This window comes from Pituophis catenifer, unplaced genomic scaffold, assembly GCF_029215685.1.
Source record: "Pituophis catenifer annectens isolate HBS135680 unplaced genomic scaffold, rPitCat1.0.hap2 SCAF_3, whole genome shotgun sequence".
In the NCBI taxonomy this organism is placed as follows: domain Eukaryota; kingdom Metazoa; phylum Chordata; class Lepidosauria; order Squamata; family Colubridae; genus Pituophis; species Pituophis catenifer.
Genome location: NW_027256883.1, coordinates 105291412 through 105310512, shown reverse-complemented (window position 1 = coordinate 105310512; position 19101 = coordinate 105291412). Strand labels below are relative to the sequence as shown.

At 43.1% G+C, this 19101-nt stretch overlaps 1 protein-coding gene across 1 annotated transcript in view; it reads left to right on the top strand.

The window, feature by feature from the left end:
* Positions 1 to 1174: 1174 nt before the first annotated feature.
* TEDC1 (tubulin epsilon and delta complex 1) overlaps positions 1175 to 19101 on the top strand; it is a 68183-nt gene continuing 50256 nt past the window's right edge. Inside the window, exons 1-4 of the mRNA XM_070939182.1 lie at positions 1175 to 1326; positions 3727 to 3805; positions 14216 to 14418; positions 18033 to 18200. Of these exons, the coding sequence (XP_070795283.1) occupies positions 1201 to 1326; positions 3727 to 3805; positions 14216 to 14418; positions 18033 to 18200 (576 nt within the window). The 5' untranslated portion in view covers positions 1175 to 1200. The remainder of the gene's footprint in view (positions 1327 to 3726; positions 3806 to 14215; positions 14419 to 18032; positions 18201 to 19101) is intronic.

Sequence of the window (19101 nt, the reverse complement as noted above, 5' to 3'; positions counted from 1 at the left end):
ATTGTTTTATTTAGTTCTACAAAATATTTTTTTGCCCCCATCTTTCTCAATAAGCACCAAATATCTGCTGGGGGTAGGGAGTGAGGCTCTGAGTTTCTGTCCTTAGAAATGTTTCTCCTTTAGATAAAATATAATATTCTGCCTTTTTAATATTTCCTAAAATGTGAGTGCTTTCTATACCTGGGAGTAGAAAAGTGGTATTTTGAAAACAACTTGATAAAAAATAAAATAAAAATAAAATAAAATATCCTTCTGGGTTCAGCTCCAAGTGGGGAAAAAGACACTAGAAACATGGAGACTGCTTGGAAAGATGGTTTAATGGTGGACAGGATCACATGGTTTGAGTTCCTGAACAGAAAAGGGCAGAGATGCTGCGAGTCCCTGGGTGTTCTATTCGTAGCCAGAGTGGAGTCGTAGCCGTGAGGACTCAACACTGGGGTTTATGCCCTCTCTGGCTTTGAACTTCCTGGGGCCCTGAAAGAGTATCCTGATTGGTTGTCAGACTCCCAGGGGGTGGGGGTTTTAGCTAGCCTTGCTGGCTGATGCAATCTTCCCAGGTGCCATGTGGTGAGTTTCTGTTGCTAGATGGGTCCTATTGTGTTGCAGATGATGGTCCATTGACAAAGATGGGAGGGAATTGAGTTTCTGCCTCTGGCCCATTGAGGGTGTGGGGGGGGGGAGGGGGGGGGAGTGGCAGGAAGGTGGGAGCTGCTTCGTCTTTAAAACGTGCTTCTCCATTTCTCATCCAGGGAAATATATTCTGCCTTTTTAATATTTCCTAAAATATTTCATTTTTCTAGGAGAGGGATGAGTGCTAACTTCCTACAAAATAAAATAAAAAATGGTGCAATAAAAATAGCTTTTATAGTTATCTATATAGTACAAATTGTACAGTTTGAATTATCAATCATTTACAAGGTGTAAGAAAGTTAGCACCCACCCATCTCCTAGAAGAATGAAATATTCTAGGAAATATTATAACGGCAGAATATTATATTTTCCTGGATGAGAAAAGGAGAAAGGTGCTTCGTGCTTCATTCTCTTTTTCTCTATGGTAAAGAGCATGATGAGGGCATCGGGAAGCCACTGAACTTCAGATTCACTGCTGTGCATGCGCACTTGACGCTTACTTCCTGTCAAGCCCCATAACTTCGTGCCGCTTTTGAGAGAAGGGCGGAAATAAGCCCAATAAAGAAGATAATGAACTGCCAACGACCGGCATCCGCTTACCTGCCTGCAGCTATTGCAGCGCTGAGCCTGAGCCTGCCTTGCTCGCACGTTTCTCCAGAGACTTTCCGGCAAGCCAAGTTCGATCAACCTCAGGTGGTGAGTAGGGGAAAGGGGAAGCGATTCTCTACACGCTCCTGGCCGCTCTCATCCTAACTGGGTGGCACGTTCAGGCACTGAGCACGAATTTCTGTTTACCGGCGCTGTTTGTGCGAGACATACTAGGCAGTTTAAAAAACGAGACTAGACCTCAAACAGTGTAGGACAAAATGTCTCAGCCGCGTATACTTTTAAAATGTGTAGGGCTGGGGAATTCTGGGAGTTGTTGCAACCCAGACATCTTTAAGCGGTTAAGCCGTCGTAGGGTAACTGCTGCCTTTGACTAGTAGCCCTCCCGCCGAATGGAGGCGGGATTGGGTGGATAGACTAGGAAAAGCGTCTGGTTGGCCCAATGTAGCTTTTCAGCAGAAAATGACAAGCGATGGTGTTTTTCTCTGAAGAGGGCTTTCTTCCTTTCAGGGAATATATCCTAGGCAACAGTCTCACTTATTTCTTCTGAGCTTCCGACTGCACAGAGCTGATTTTACGTGTTCAACAGAGATAGTATAACCATGCTTATTGAGAGGCTCGAGTTTTTAAAACGAAACTCCAATGTACTAATTTATTTTGTCAGCTGCTGCTAATGTTTTTAAGAGAAATTTGGTAACGCATAGGTGAATAGAGTGCACCATGTAAGAAGAGAAAACAATAAAACATGCAAAATCGTGGTAAAATACAAAAAACATTCCATCTATAAACAGCTGATGAAGTTTAAAAATTATATTCACTTGTGAATATACCCCAAAATGCATGTGTCGCGCTAATATATAGATGCACATTTGTTGATACATTGAAATATGAAAATTATATCTCTGAATTATATCTCTGATATTATATCTCTGAATTAATTCAGTTTCAATATTCTCCAAAATCATCATTACTTGCTTTGAACATTCTGCAGTTGAAATATGCTTATTCTGTTTATTATTTAATTGGATAATCTGCACTTTCAATGGCAATCAGTTGGGGAGCCATAAAAGGTACCTAACTCTTAAATACCATATTTTAAGAAAAAAAAATCAATATCTGATGGTACTTTATGAATCAAACAATTTATTACTGTTTATGTTTTGACCCTTACAATTGAATTAGAATCTAGAAAAGCTGCTTGCTTGCTTGCTTGCTTGCATGGATGGATGGATATGAATAGAGATAAGCTTGCATGCTTGCTATTATTTATTTTATAAGTAACTCAAGGTGGAAAAGATACCCAATATTCCTTCCTCCTATTTTGCTTTGTGTGTGAGAGAATGTACTTTTGCTTATATTGCTTAGATTCATTTTTTTACCACCACAACAGTGGGAACAAGTTTCATCTAAGCTATAAACCAAGGGACTGTGAGTTCTACTCCTACCTTAGGTATGAAAGCTGCTGGGTGACTTTGGGCGAATCATTTGCCCAGCCCAACTCACCTTACAGTGTCCTTTTGAAGAGAATAGGTGGAATAAGGAGTCTTAATAATTTTGAATTATTTATAAAAAATAATAAAGGATATAAATACATAACAACTCAGGATAAAAAGTTTTGGGAAAGAAATACATATGAAAAGTTAACAACAAATGGATTTTTGAGAGTCAATTTGGTGTAATGATTAAGACATTAAGCTAGAAACTCAGAGACTGTTTCAGTTCTGCCTTGGTACAAAGCCAATTGAGTAACTTTAAACCTTAGGAAGGAGCAAAGGCATATCACTTCTGAAAAAGTTTGCCAAGAAAAATTGCAGGACTTGTCCAGTCAGTCTGACTTAGTCTCTGAAAATTGGATGTGATTGAACAGAAGGAGGGGAAAGGGGTGGGGTTTAGGAAATTATGGGCATAGATCCAAATAGATATTTCAGATATTTAGATATTTCAGAAAAAATAGATTTGAAAATGGAAAAGAATTACTGCACTCAAACTAACTTGTATTATATCTCATCTGCTCTCAGGTGACAGATTTGGCACTGCTATTAATTGATGGGTGTGTCATTCCACTAGTCCTTTATTTTTATGGCTGTAATTTGTCACTTTAAGAAAGGGTATCTTCTTTCCCCATAAGTTCATGTCAAGCTCAACTTCTAGTAATTACATAGATATACCATGTACTTTTCTTGATGTATCAATTGGATGTGATTTGCCATTGAGTTTTTCTGAATTTTTTCAACCTTCCAGTCTACCTTGCAGCTTTGATACTCCCTGATGAAGTCCCATTCAAGTACTAGCCAGACCAGACCTACTTGGTTTTCTGAGTCTAGTCATAAAATTTGTTATTATTGGAGGTTTAAAAAGGATTTATTTTAAAGAAAAACCATCTAGAATTTGTATATTTGATAAAGGGATAGAATGGGATAAAGGTTGGGGGATTCAAGCAAAGTCATATAAACTACAGCAAATGTCTTCAGTGTTCTCTATTTTAAACAGAGTTTAATATTCTGGAAGCTACTATATCATCTCCTGAATCATATCCATGGTGGAGGACAGCTAAAGTCTGCTGATACAGGTAGCAAATTACTGTGAATGTGGGAACATGTTCAGTTTTTGAGGGTGGGGGAGAATGAAAATAACAAAACTATTTTCTTTGTTTATGAAATTTATTGACAGCCTCAGTCTAAAAGATGGCATGAAATATAAAATGATAAAAGCTTGGGCAGTTAAAACAATTTGAATAAAAACAGTAAAAGTATAACTTGATTAAGAAGCCTTTGAAAATCTTTGCTTGGCATTGAAATTATGGTGCTGTCAGATGATCCTCTCTGAATGTTGAAGGAATGGCACTTGTCACTTGCTTTAACCCAAATTCCAATTAGGTGATTATTGATAATATTTGATGATGCAGCAAGCTTTGCAAGATAAATGTTTCTTTGCTGCTCTCATTGCTGAAAAGTAGCAATGTGTTTTGATGTGGGTTCAATCATCCTCATAGTAAGCCTTACTATCAGGTGTGCTTCCTTCAAACTCCATTGTTTATGGAGGAAAGTACTTTTACTAGAAAATTATTATTATTATTATTATTTATTGAATTTGTATATCGCCCTACTCCCGAAGGACTCAGGGTAGTGGACAGCCAAATAAAATACATATAATACAAATGTTAAAAAACCATTAAAATACAATTAAATAATTGGCCCGGAAAGCGAAATTTAAAACACCCCGAATTCATAAGACAAATTTAAAATTTAAAAATTTTTAAAAAACAGTTTAAAAGAGAGGTTAGGCCAGGCCGGCCTGCTGGAAAAGAAATGTTTTGATGGCACGGCGGAAAATGCGCAGGTCCGGGATCCTCCGTATCTCCGGGGGGAGCTCGTTCCAGATGGCGGGTGCCCCCACAGAGAAAGCTCTCCCCCTGGGGGTCACCAATTGACACTGTTTGGCCGACGGCACCCTGAAGAGCCCCTCTCTATGGGAGCGTACTGGTCGGTGAGAGGCTACTGGTGGCAGAAAGTGGTCTTGTAGATACCCCGTCCTAAGCCATGGAGCACTCTAAAGATGGTAACCAAAACTTTGAAGCGCACCCGGAAGACCACCGGGAGCCATTGCAGCTCGCGCAGGAGGGGGGTCACATGGGAGCGCCCCGTCGCTCCCATAACCACCCGCGCGGCCGCATTCTGGACCAGCTGGAGCCTCCGGGTGCTCCTCAAGGGGAGCCCCATGTAGAGAGCATTGCAGTAGTCCAGGCGGGAAATGACGAGGGCATGAGTGACCGTATTTAATGAGTCCCGATCCAGAAAGGGACGCAACTGGCGAATCAGGCGAACCTGATAAAACGCCCTCCTGGCCACAGCCGTCAAGTGCTCTTCTAAAGACAGCTGTGAGTCCAGGAGGACCCCCAGGTTGCGAGCCCTCTCCGTGGGGGCCAACGACTCGCCCCCAATAGTCAGTGATGGCACCAACTGACTATATCGGGACGTTGGAAACCACAGCCACTCGGTCTTGGATGGATTGAGCCTGAGCCTGTTCCTCCCCATCCAGATCCGCACAGCCTCCAGACACCGGGACATCACTTCAAGGGCATTGTTGGGGTGGTCCGGGGTGGAGATGTACAGCTGGGTGTCATCAGCGTACTGATGGTACTTCACCCCAAAACCACGGGTGATCTCGCCCAGCGGCTTCACATAAATGTTGAACAGAAGGGGCAAGAGGACCGACCCTTGTGGCACCCCACATACAAGGGGTCTCGGGGCCAACCTCTGCCCCCTGCCAACACTGACTGTGACCGGTCGGAAAGGAAGCAGGAGAACCGCCGCAACACGGTGCCCCCCACCCCTAACTCTTCCAGCCGGTGCAGCATGATACCATGGTCGATGGTATTAAAAGCCGCTGAGAGGTCTAATAGGACCAGAACAGAGGAGCAACCCCTGTCCCGAGCCCTCCAGAGATCATCAACCAATGCGACCAATGCCGTTTCCGTGCTGTACCCAGGCCTGAAGCCGGACTGGAACGGATCCAGATACGTCGTTTCATCCAGGTACTGGGAGAGCTGTCGTGCAACCACACTCTCAACAACCTTCGCCACAAAGCGAAGGTTGGAGACTGGACGGTAATTAGCCAATACTGCCGGGTCCAGGGAAGACTTCTTGAGGAGAGGTCTCACCACCGCCTCTTTCAAGGCGGCGGGAAAGACACCATCACTCAGAGAAGCATTTATAATCCCCTGGAGCCAGCCTTGTGTAACCTCCTGAGAGGCCAGCACCAACCAGGAGGGACACGGGTCCAATAAACATGTGGCAGCATTCACTCTACTCAGTATTCTGTCCACGTCTTCGGGAGTCACAGAATCAAACTGTTCCTCAGACGGCCGGCTGTGAGTCCCTCCTTGTGAAGGGTCATGGGGTTCAGATGGGCTTGCTGATCACGTACCTGGCTCCCTGCCACGTAGCAGCAACCCTGCCCGAACTCCTCGACATTATCGCCGAGTTGGCGGTTGATACCCCCAGACTTATGGTCATGGGGGATTTCAACCTGCCATCTGTGGGTAAGACATCAGAGGTGGCTTGGGAGTTCATGGCTTCCATGACAGCTATGGACCTGACCCAGTTAATTCATGGCCCTACCCACACAGGGGGAAACACGCTGGACCTGATTTTTGTCTCTGGACAGTGGTTGAGTGATCTTGAGATAGGGGATATAGTCACCGAGCCCTTGTCATGGTCGGATCACTCTCTCCTTCGCCTTGACTGGAGCCGGTAAGATGGTTCCGCCCCAGGCGCCTGATGGAACCTGATAGATTCCAGATGGAGCTTGGGCCATTTCCTGAGGCTCTGGCACATGCCTCGACTAGGGACCTAGTGGCCGCCTGGGATAGTGCGGCCGCTGGAGCTCTGGATCGGGTCGTGCCTTTGCGGCCTCTGACCCGGCGCCAATCTCACCTAGCTACTCGATTCACTGAGGAGCTGAGGGAGATGAAGCGCCGGAAAAGATGCCTAGAGAGTAGTTGGAGGGCCAGTCTTTCTGAATCCGATCGGACACTGGTAAGATCTCATATTAAGAATTACCTAGTGGCAGTAAAAGCAGCAAAATGTACATATTTTGCTGCTCTTACTGCATCATCAGATAATCGCCCGGCCACTCTGTTTAGGGTGACCCGCTCCCTGCTCCACCAGGAAGCACGGGAGGACCCCTTGGAGGGTAGAGCCAAGGATTTTGTTCAATATCTGTATGACAAAATCACTCAGATTCGGGAAGATCTGGACTCCGACTGGGTAGTTCCAGGGGGGTTGACTGAGGCAGGTCTTGAGAATGTTATCTGGAATGAGTTTGATCCTGTGACCCCTGACGACGTGGACAGAATTCTGGGTGGACTGAACGCGACCACATGTTTATTGGACCCGTGCCCCTCCTGGTTAGTGCTGGCTTCCCGGGAGGTGACACGAGGCTGGCTCCAGGGGATTATAAATGCTTCGTTGGGTGAGGGTGACTTCCCCGCCGCCTTGAAAGAGGCGGTGGTGAGGCCTCTCCTCAAGAAGCCTTCCCTGGACCCGGCAGTGTTGGCTAATTATCGTCCGGTCTCCAACCTTCGTTTTGTTGTGAAGGTTGTTGAGAGTGTGGTTGCACGACAGCTCTCCCAGTACCTGGATGAAACGACGTATCTGGATCCGTTCCAGTCCGGCTTCAGGCCTGGGTACAGCACGGAAACGGCATTGGTCGCATTGGTTGATGATCTCTGGAGGGCTCGGGACAGGGGTTGTTCCTCTGTCCTGGTCCTATTAGACCTCTCAGCGGCTTTTGATACCATCGACCATGGTATCACGCTGCACCGGTTGGAAGAGTTAGGGGTGGGGGGCACTGTATTACGGTGGTTCTCCTCCTTTCTCTCCGACTGGTTGCAGTCTGTGTTGGCGGGTGGGCAGAGGTCGACCCCAAGGCCCCTCATATGTGGGGTGCCACAAGGGTCGGTCCTCTTGCCCCTTTTGTTCAACATTTATGTAAAGCCGCTGGGCGAGATCATCCGTGGTTTCGGGGTGAAGTACCATCAGTACGCTGATGACACCCAGCTGTACATCTCCACCCCGGACCACCCCAACGATGCCCTTGAAGTGATGTCCCGGTGTCTGGAGGCTGTGCGGATCTGGATGGGGAGGAACAGGCTCAGGCTCAACCCATCCAAGACCGAATGGCTGTGGTTTCCAACGTCCCGATATAGTCAGTTGATGCCATCGCTGACTATTGGGGGCGAATCGCTGGCCCCCACGGAGAGGGCTCGCAACTTGGGTGTCCTCCTGGATTCACGTCTGTCTTTAGAAGAGCACTTGACGGCCATGACCGGGAGGATTTTTCATCAGGTTCGCCTGATTCGCCAGTTGCGTCCCTTTCTGGATCAGGACTCCCTACACACAGTCACTCATGCCCTCGTCACTTCCCGCCTGGACTACTGCAACGCTCTCTACATGGGGCTCCCCTTGAGGAGCACCCGGAGGCTCCAACTGGCGCAGAGTGTGGCCGTGCAGGTGGTTATGGGTGCAACATGGCGCTCCTGTGTGACACCTCTCCTGTGTGAGCTGCACTGGCTCCCGGTGGTCTTCTGGGTGCGCTTCAAGGTTTTGGTTACCACCTTTAGCGCGCTCCATGGCTTAGGACCTGGTTATTTACAGGACCGCCTAGTACCACAAGCAGCCTCTCACCTGCCGGTACTCTCTCATAGAGAGGGGCTCCTCCGGGTGCCGTCAGCTAAACAATGTTGACTGGCGGCTCCCAGGGGGAGGGCCTTCTCTGTGGGGGCACCCACTATCTGGAACGAGCTCACCCCAGAGATACGGAGGATCCCTATTCTCCTATTCCAGCAAGCCGGCCTGGCCTAATTTTCTCCCGTTTTAAAATTTTTAAATCGAAATTTTAATCTGTTTTAAATTATTGGGTTTTTTAATTGTCTCAGGCTAAATTATTTAATCTGGTTTTAATGATGTCTTTTAACTTTATCTATGTATTTTATTTTGTGCCTGTTCACCGCCCTGAGTCCTTCGAGAGTAGGGCGGTATATAAATCTAATAAAACAAACGAACAAAACAAACAAACCAAACTCTTCCCAGATAATATTCTCAAGACCTGCCTCCATCCTCCCCTCTGAATCTACCCCATCAGAGTCCAGATGTTCCCGAATCTGAGCGATTTTATCATACAGGTACTGTACAAAGTCCTCGGCTCTACCCTCCAAGGGGACCTCCCGCGCTTCCTGAAGGAGCAGGGAGCGGGTCACCCTAAACAGGGCGGCTGGGCGATTATCTGATGGCGCAATAAGAGTGGCAAAATAATTATACTTCGCCACTTTTATCGCCACAAGGTAAGTCTTAATATGAGACCTTACCAGTGTTCGGTCAGATTCAGACCGGCTGGCCCTCCAACCGCTCTCCAGGCGTCTTTTCCGGCGCTTCATCTCCCTCAGCTCCTCGGTGAATCAAGGAGCCAAGCGAGATCAGCACTGAGTTAGAGGCCGCAAAGGCACAACCCGATCCAAAGCTCCAGCGGCTGCCCTATCCCAGGCGGCCACCAGGTCTTCGGTCGAGCCGTGAGCCAGAACCTCAGGAAACGGCCCAAGCTCCGTCTGGAACCGATCCGGGTCCATCAGGCGCCTGGGGCGGAACCACCTCATCGGTTCCGACTCCCTGCAGCGGGGTGTAGCAGTTCGAAGGTCAAGGCGAAGGAGGGAATGATCCGACCATGACAAGGGTTCAGTCACTATATCCCCAATATCGAGATCATTCAACCACTGACCAGAGACAAAAACCAAGTCCAGAGTGTTTCCCCCGTGTGAGTAGGGCCATACACTAACTGGGTCAGGTCCATAGCAGTCATGGAAGCCATGAACTCCCGTGCTGCCTTAGACGCTTCACCGATGGATGGCAGGTTAAAATCCCCCATGACCATAAGCCTCGGGGTATCAACCGCCACCCCGGCTATAACGTTGAGCAGTTCGGGCAGGGCCGCTGCCACGTGGAAGGGAGCCAGGTACGTGATCAGCAAGCCCACCTGTATCCCATGACCCCACTTCACCAGGAGGGACTCACAACCGGCAATCTGAGGAACAGTGGCCTCCCTCGGACCAAGACCTTCTTTTATAACAACCGCCACCCCCCCCGCCCCTACCCTGTGACCTCGGTTGATGAAATGCGCGGAAACCAGGAAGGCACATTTTAACGAGGGGGACCCCACCTCCTAGCCCAACCAGGTCTCCGTAATTCCTGCCAGATCCGCTCCCCCCTCCTGAACTAAATCACAAATGAGGGGGGCTTTATTTACCATGGACCTGGCATTGCATAGCATCAGCCGAAGGCCCAGGGCCTGAGGGTCTGTGCAACCTGGGGAACGAGAGGAGCATTGGAAGCCGGAGCGCGCCACCTTTCGAAGACAGCGAGCGTGCACTCCCATAACATGATATGGCCCCCTGCTCCCACCATATCTGCCCCTCCCACCTACAGTACTGATATCCATCAACAGCACAAGCTCTAACCCTCTCCTTGACCCCGAGTCCTGCACCTCCCATACCGTGCTTTTCAGCCAGACCAGGCCTCCTCCCCTGCGGGTTCTCCCCCAAACCCACACAACCCACACCCCTCCCAGAGCCTTTTAAAATCCTATCTAAAAACTTCCCCCCAAAAAACCACAATCCCCTCTTCTCACCATGCCACCTCTCGGGATTCCAAAATCCGTCATCAAGGTAGGCCCTTGATAGTGAGGAGGGCCAAACCTGCAAGAGGGGGGAGTCTCGCAGCGTAAGAAGGTCAGCAGCCGTAAACATCACAAAAAACAGAGGTAGAAAGTAAACTGGTCAGGGCTTCACCAGATAGTCCAATAGTACTGGGTCAAGAGTAGATTTTCGTACCAGGAGCTGGGCTTCACTGCCCTCTCACGGCAATGGGAGTGGCCAGTTGCATCCCACCGCGTTCGGAGGATAATTATCCCAGTCACCCTCTCACAGTGACCGGGCCAGATGACACCGACAATAAAGTCAGAATAGTCCATCCTTTCGTTCGGTGGATGACAACAGCCCTCTCAGCACCTGCGTACCATTTCGCCCAGTTCTCTTCCAGTTAGGGGTTGAATAAAAAGGCCAGCAGTTCGTAAAGATGTTAATAGCGATGGTAAAAGTCCCACGGGCACAAGATCTTCCTTGAGGCGAGAGTAGGAATAACGAAACAGCAAAACCCTATTCAAGGGTGGATGGCCATCAAAGACCACCAAAGGCCACCTTGTGAAGTGAACGCAACCAAGGGAAAGCAGAATCTAAGGCAACAAGCGCAAAAATTGCATATAGAAAGCATCCCCTCCCATTGTCCACCATAAATCATCCAATCCAAAGGTTCTTCCTTTCCACATTTGAAGCACGTGAAGGGCTTCGATTTGGGTTTGAATTCCGCTCTCCCCGCGCCCGTCTTTGGCGCTCCTTTGTGGTAGAAGGAGGATGATGGGTCCCCTGCACGGCCCCCTTGGAGTCGGCTTCGGGCCAGCTTGATCTCCCCATCCTCAGCTACTACGTACCAACTCTGCAAGTCTTCGGGAACCCCCCGTGCTCTACAGTCTTTGTATATGTCTTTGTTTAGTCCGTCCTTGAAACCCTCCAGTAGGGCCGCTTCTGATCACTGTCATGTAGGGTGCCAGTTTGCGAAATGCTTGGGTGTATTCTGCCACCGATCTCTGGCCCTGCTGGATACCCTTCATCCTGAGTCTCGCTTTCCGCTCAGCTAGATGGTCTTCAAACCGCCTCCTAAGAGCCCCCATGAACAGGTTGTAATTCCTCAGCAAGGGGGAATTATTATTGTGGAGGACCACCATCCATTCAGCTGCTACTCCCTCTAAGATATTCGTGACGCATCTCACTCGTGCTGCATCTGATAAGTAGTCCTCCCCCAGTCCTGCATGTGGTTCCACATTTGGGTCAAGAAAAGCCCCAATGTCTTCAGATTCCCATCATATTTTCCGGTTAGGGGGGGAAATTTTGGTTTTTTGCGTCTGCGGGGTGGGGCTTGCAAGGCTGGGGGTCCTTGGGCTGCTGCATACTTCGCTTGAGCTCCAGAAGCCTGAGATGTTTCTTCCCCAGCTTCCTCTTCCTCTCCCCCACAGGCTGTCTCTTCTGGATCCAGCCTGGGGTAGTCTCCTCCCTTCCCCACAGGGAATACATAAGACTCACGGCTTTTCCGGCTTTCCTCGGCATCGCAGAGGAGTTGCATCGCTTGAGCAATCATGAGGCTCTCCCTTTGCTCTTGCAGCCACACTGCCTCTCTCTTACGGGGTCTGGAGCTGGTTACTCCTTGGGGGGTCCTCCCCAGGTCCGGCAACCTTCCTACTCCCCTCGACCATCTAGCTTCCTCTGGCTCCTCTCTCAGCCAAATTTTTTCCATCCATTCCGCAGCTTCCTTCTCCGCTTGAAGTGAAGTCATCGTAGAGCCAGAAGCTCCCATCTGGTCTCCTTCACTCTCTTGATCTGACATATTTTGGGTTCAGCCCCCTCGGTGTTTATCCGGGATGGCTGGATAATAGATTTTGCTTAATGTCAGGTGTGCTTCCTTCAAAGTCCAGGAAAGAATGACCCAAACTCCATTGTTTATAGAGAAAGGTACTTTTACTAGAAAATGAAGTGAACACAACCAAAGGAAAGCAGAATCTAAGGCAACAAGCACGAAAATTGCATATAGAAAGCTTCCCCTCCCACTGTCCACCATAAATCATCCAATCCAAAGGTCTCTCAGGGGTCAGGTGGAAGCACACATCTGGCAGCGTCATCAATCAGGAATGCCACGACTGTTGACCCGACAGCAGCTTCAAAGATAGAGTCTGGTGGCTTAAGTATCGCTTTCGATTCCTCCAGATTCCTCCAGCACGCTTCCCCCCCCCATGCTACCTAGCTCTCCCCCCTCCCATTACTATGGCAGCCAAAGCAGTAAAGGCAGAGGCTGACACTTACACCTAGTAATTCTTACAAGTACTCCATCTGTTATCCAACCTGCTTCAAAAAATCAGATTTTCTAAAACTTCCACAGCATTGGAGAAGGTACTCGGGTGCAACCATATTGATAGCCCTGTTTGCTTGACTATTTGATCAGAATAATCAATCCAGCCTCTAGGAATAGTTTTTTTACTCACTGCTGGGGAGCACTAGTGCTTTGAGAAATGTTTCACCAAGGAATAAAATGATTGTTTCAGTTGCCCCACCATTATACTACTCTTTCACACTCAGAGGTAAGATCTTACTAATAGTATATCCTACTCTGATGACAGGCAAACATGCATTGAGAACTGAATGACTGCAACTCTATGAAATTCAGATTGGATTGTTTCAGGCAGCTTTCTCACGAAGTCTCACAAAGCATCTGATAATTGTTTTATTACATATTCATACTGTCAAGAGTATTAAATTACTGTGTTTACAGTTTTATTAGCTCATGTACTGTACATTACTTTGATTCTAGACAGTGTTGCTGTAGTTTTTACATAGTGAATTCTACATAACATATTGATGTAAATGCATTTATTTGTTTATGGATGCCTTCAAGTCAGTTTAACTTATGGCAACTGCCTGGATAAGTCCATGCAGGTTTTTTGGCAATGTTTTCAGAAACAGTTTGCCATTGCCTTTTTAGGAGTAAGTGAAAGTGATTAGCTCAAGATCACCTAAATGACTTTAGCATCTAAGACAGGACAAAACCTGAAATAGATAATTTCTTTTTTTCTTTGTTCGAGAAAAGTGTAAAGCTGTTCAGGCAAAAAGCCCTGCTGGCAATCTGTTATAGATTAGTTGTATGCTACTATTTCATTCCAGGAATGATGCTGTCCAAATTACAAGGCATATGTGATACTTTCTAGTCTTATCTCAAGAAATAATAATTACTGTAAAATTTATGATAGCAGCTTTTAAGTATCTGAAAGGATTTCCTATAGAAGAATGGGCTACAGTTATAAAAAGGCTCCAGTTAAATGTAGAAGAAGAATCAACAGTAACCATTATAATTTGACAAGTGAATGAATTACTCAAAAAGGCAGTGAGATTCTCTTCACTAGAGATGTTTGAACAGAATTTGGACAGTCATTTTATATAAATACTTTAATATTTATTTTGCACAGAGCAAGATATTGGACTCAATGGTTTCTTCTTATAATTTTACAAAGTCTTTGTTTAATAATTCAGTGAACTCAGGGATAATGGGAGATCACTTTCTTTTCATTTTAAGAACGAAATTATTATTGGGGGAGTGGAGATGGTACTGAGAGACTAGTCCATAATTGTTGCTAACCTTGAACATCAATTTTTTTAAAAAGGAAACTGTGAACATGTCCTCCCAGTTTAACTCCTGAAGTGATAGGATTTTATCCCCTTGCCTTCCAAATTTTGATTCTACTTACTTTAGCATTTGGCACTCTTTGGTGAATTTGTGGTAACTTGAATGGTAATAAATAATCAAGATTTACCTTATCTCCTCTTTAGGCACCCAAGTCAGATTTGTCAAATATGCAGCCTTGAGCTATGGATATAGAAGACCAAAATTTTATCAGCTTCCTGCTGATGGTTCAGAAGCAAGCAGAGAATTGCTATTGGCACTCTCTTGGTTCCTTTGCAGAATAGCTCTAATGGAAAAGTTATTGATACTAAATAGATTTAAACTTTGGGATGAAGCAAAAGTATGCATGGTGAGTTCAAGGGGCTCAAGAATAATGTTCATTAGCAGCTAAATAATGAGATAGAGAATGGGTCAGTTGATTTTTTTTGTTGAGATTGGCAATACAGGCAGGTTATTTTTAATGTATTCCAACCAGATGTACATGTTCCCAGTATACTTTGTGGAAATTGTTTAAAGAGACAAATGGCTTGAATGCATATCATTTTACCTAGATCTAAAGTAGAAAAGTTGTTCCAGGCAAATTAGAAATTACACTAATTTAAAATATTTAGCTTCCTTACTGAAAGACATCTGAACTGCAGACATCCCCTTTTTTGGGCCTTTCAGTTCTCAAAGTCTGTTGTTGACCATCTCTAGGTAAAAATAGTCCAGACACTGTGAGGATATATTGTAGAATTGTAGAAATTTTTTTTGCTTGTTTTGTTATTTTTCTTAAACTTTGATGAAATATAGCATTATTTGTAGGAATGCATTGTTATATAATCTTGATTTCAGCAAATCATTTAACAAAGTATATCATGAAATTCTGATTAACAATTAATTAAATATTAATTTTCTACCCAATTGTCTTGACTTAATTGGCATGCCATCCACGTTTAACATGTTTCAAAAATTGTACTCAAAAGAGTGGTAATCAGTATCATATGAGGGTGGGAAGCACTGAGTGGATTGTTACAAGATATGATTTTTGCTCTCTATAAAGATTATTTTATTACAAACTTTAAACAAAATTTTTATGAATTTGCAGAAAATTTAAAGTTGGGTGGCTAACTCTACAAGGCAGAAATGAAATTCAAGCAGATTTAGATACTGTAGAGAAATTTGCTGAAAATAGCAGAATGAAATTTAGTGTGGACAAATACAATTGTTATATAGGAAAAAAAAATAAACCCACTTATATAAAATGGGGAATATGTGATTTGGTAACAATACTATGGATATATATATATATATATATATATATATTCTGAGGTTTTCGCGGGTGTTTGTATGTGGGTCTTTGGTTATTCGGGTTTTCTCCCGTGTAAAGTTGGAGGTGTCTTCTAGGTGTCCTAGAAGCACGAAGCCGAGAACACCAGCCTGAAGATGACGAATGAGACTTCGTCGAAACGTTGCCAAGACACCTCCAACTTTACGCGGGAGAAAACCCGAATAACCAAAGACCCACACACATATATATATATATATATATATATATATATATATATATATATATATATATATACATACATATATATATATATATATATATACATATATATATATATATATATATATATATATATATATATATATACACACACACACACACACACACACACACACACACACACACATATATATATATATATATATATATATATATATATATATATATATATATTAGGGGTATCAAACTGATGGCCTGCTGGCTGGATGCATTACACGCAGGCCACGCCCACCGCAGCTCTGCGAAGGAAAAAACGTGATAAAACACGTGAGGGCAACGTGACACCAAGAGTTTGACACCAGTGATATATAGGAATAATAATTGACTGCAAACGTGAGTATAAATTCACAGTATAATCATGGCAGCAAAAATGAATGGTTGTATCTCCATTAAGACAGGAGTTTGCCTGTTTTATCAGGATTGATTGATTTTTCTACTTTCAACATTACCTTTTTGCCTTCCTGCTTCCCCAGGAAAAACGGGTATTCCTTATTTTCAAAATAATTGCAATCAGTGAATCTATAATTGTTTTCAGTAGCCAAAACATACTTTAATTAAGTAATAGAATTATGCATATCTATACTATATTTAATAAAATAATGAAGTGATTTTCTACTTACAGAATTTCAAAATTTCCCTCATTCCTCTCCCTCTCCCTCCCCCGAAAAGGAGCATTAAATGTGGTGATACCAAATACATTAACTATTCATCTATTTCTGCATAATTAAAGCACTGCTTTTTATTTTTTGAGCTGGCTAAGCAATAAAGCTTTATCTTGGTATTTAACAGCTATGAAATATACATAAAATATTGAGTGAGACCAAAAACAGACACCTTTGTAGCATAGGACTACTGAGTTTTGATTTCAAAATCTGGACTTTGGAGTTGAGATATAGTAGCATATCTACTATGATTTGATATCCAGGATTAATGGCCACGTACACATAATTACTTATAAACCTATTACTAATTTATCCATGCAAACTTAATATTTGTCCTGATTTCTAGTAAGACTAATATAGAAATAATAATATAATATAATATAATATAATATAATATAATATAATATAATATAATATAATATAATATAATATAATATATAGATTTATGTATGAGTTCACAGCTTCTGTGCTAGCTTCTTATACATTCATATACATTCATGTATCAAGCATCACACCTCTATATCAACACAAACATTCCATGTATATAGCATATATGGAATAAATTTATAAAATAAATGAAAAGGTATCCAATGCGCCATCTTAATCCTTCTCTTACTCCTGCTAATATGAAACATTTGCCAACCTTTTTGTTTATTCTCAGGTATGGTTTAGATTTATTGTGCACTGCTGTTACTGCATTCAGCAACTAATTTTGGACTCTACTCCAAACATTTTACAGTTCAAGACTGTTCACTTTAACATACTTTATTTGAATCAAAATGTATACCATAAACTTACTTTCTCACATTCGTGCATTTTTTACAGATCTCTTTAAGCAAAAATCTGGTCTGCATAGTGGCTACATAAGCCAACCTAATCCTAAAGCTGCCAGGCATAAAGCCTAGAAGGAGAGAAGACCAATTTCCTCTTTCCATAATGAATTACAAGATTTTTTTTCCTCCACCATACAATATTTGGTTCTGTTCAATGTTCAGAGACTTAACCTGATGGATACAGTCCCAAATCACTTTACATAATTTCTTTCCAATATTTCACTGCATTGGATAGAATAAAAAGTGCTGTTGATAAAGGGATGGTGATCAAAGTGGCACATTTTCAAAGACTAGAATATTTGAATATGTCAGGAGCAGATAAGCTTGGGGTCCTTCAGCCATTTTAGATAATGAATCTCAGTGTTTAGGCTCCCAGTTACATTCCCTATATCAATCTTTTTTTTGCATGGATCTTTCATGAAATATTCAGGAAATTTAGATAGTCTGATAAAGTCAATTGTTTTTCACTTCTGGGGAGCTTCATTTATTTTAACATACTTGCTATTTCTTGAATATATATATATTTGGAGAATCTTTGATGCCTTTTTATGAAAATATCTGTATGTTGCTGCTTGAATGTGATAACACAGCAGAAAAGGGAAAATGTCTGTTTATGAGAACTTCCTTTCAAGTTATGATATAGAGATAGAATACAATCAAGAAAGAGAATAATAAAAAGAGAGCTCTACGTATATTACTATTCCTAGAGGAATATATTTCATCAGACTCTTGAGTAATGAGAAATTACTCTATCAATAACATCTTTAGAAATTCTGCTAAAATTTCTAGGCAACAACGAATACTAAACATCTATAGAAATACTCTAAGCTCACGTAATAAACCTTGGATATTGTGAAAAACTGAGTTGGTACAGAGCAAAAACCATTTTCAGAGATTTTGTTATTGTTTTCCTTCTTAGTGCAATCCTCTTCTAAAATGTCTGCAAGATGGGAAAAGCCTTGTTTCAAAACCTCACATTAAAGGCCAAAAAGATGTCCAATACCTTCAGTGGTTGAATGGCCGCCTGAAACTCCAATGGCGGAGTTACCACTCTGACCAGGAAGAGCAATGCAAGTTACTGCATAAGGTAAGTAGAACTTGGGTTGCAATACTTTATATTTTGTGGCATTATCCTTCTCTGGTCTTGAGTCTATAAGTTTCAGAAAAAGTTTTAAAACAAAATAAGGTTTAAGAGTGTGTCTTTATCTATTCTTTTTTTTTTTTTTTGCCAACATTTGTAGCAAGAAGAATGGATATATTTTCTTTACATGGTGGTGATATTTTTTTATTTACTATTTTCCAAAGTTATTAGGTACTAAAACTGAATGGAAAGTTCAGATGCCTGAAACCACTGTAGATTCATATTCAGTTTATTCTGATATAACAGTTAATCGTGCTTTGACATTATGAGTCCTGAAGAGCTTCCAGCTTGGATATTACCTCCTACTCATGCCATAGTTCCAGGTTTTAGTTCATAGTTTAGCCATTGAGCTGAACTGGGAGTTAGTTTGCAGCCAAGCCATAATTGAAATTTAGACTTCTGCTGCAAGAGACCATAGTAGGTTTATTTATAGATCTTCAAGGTAATACAAATTATATATGTTAAGGATCAGTAGAGCTCCAAATTAATGTTTCACAATTGATTTTCAGTGAGAAGTACAAAATGGAGCAAAATGGTGGACAAAATGTCTATTAGTATCACTTCACCTTCTGAGACAGAAAATTGTTATTAGTGTAAGCAATTAAACCTTCCACGCAAAGATACATGGACAAAACATGGAACGCAACTGTTTGATTTGTGTGGTAAACTTTTCCCACTGATAATCTTACTGCTTTTTTTTACTTAAAATTAGAATACATTGTTTTTGAATTTTTATCTACAGGCAGCATGATATCTGTCTGGCCTACTGAAGTATGCTAGTTTTATTTCATGTACTGTAGCTCTATGAAACCCTAATCCTAACCACCGATAGGCAAGAACCATTTTA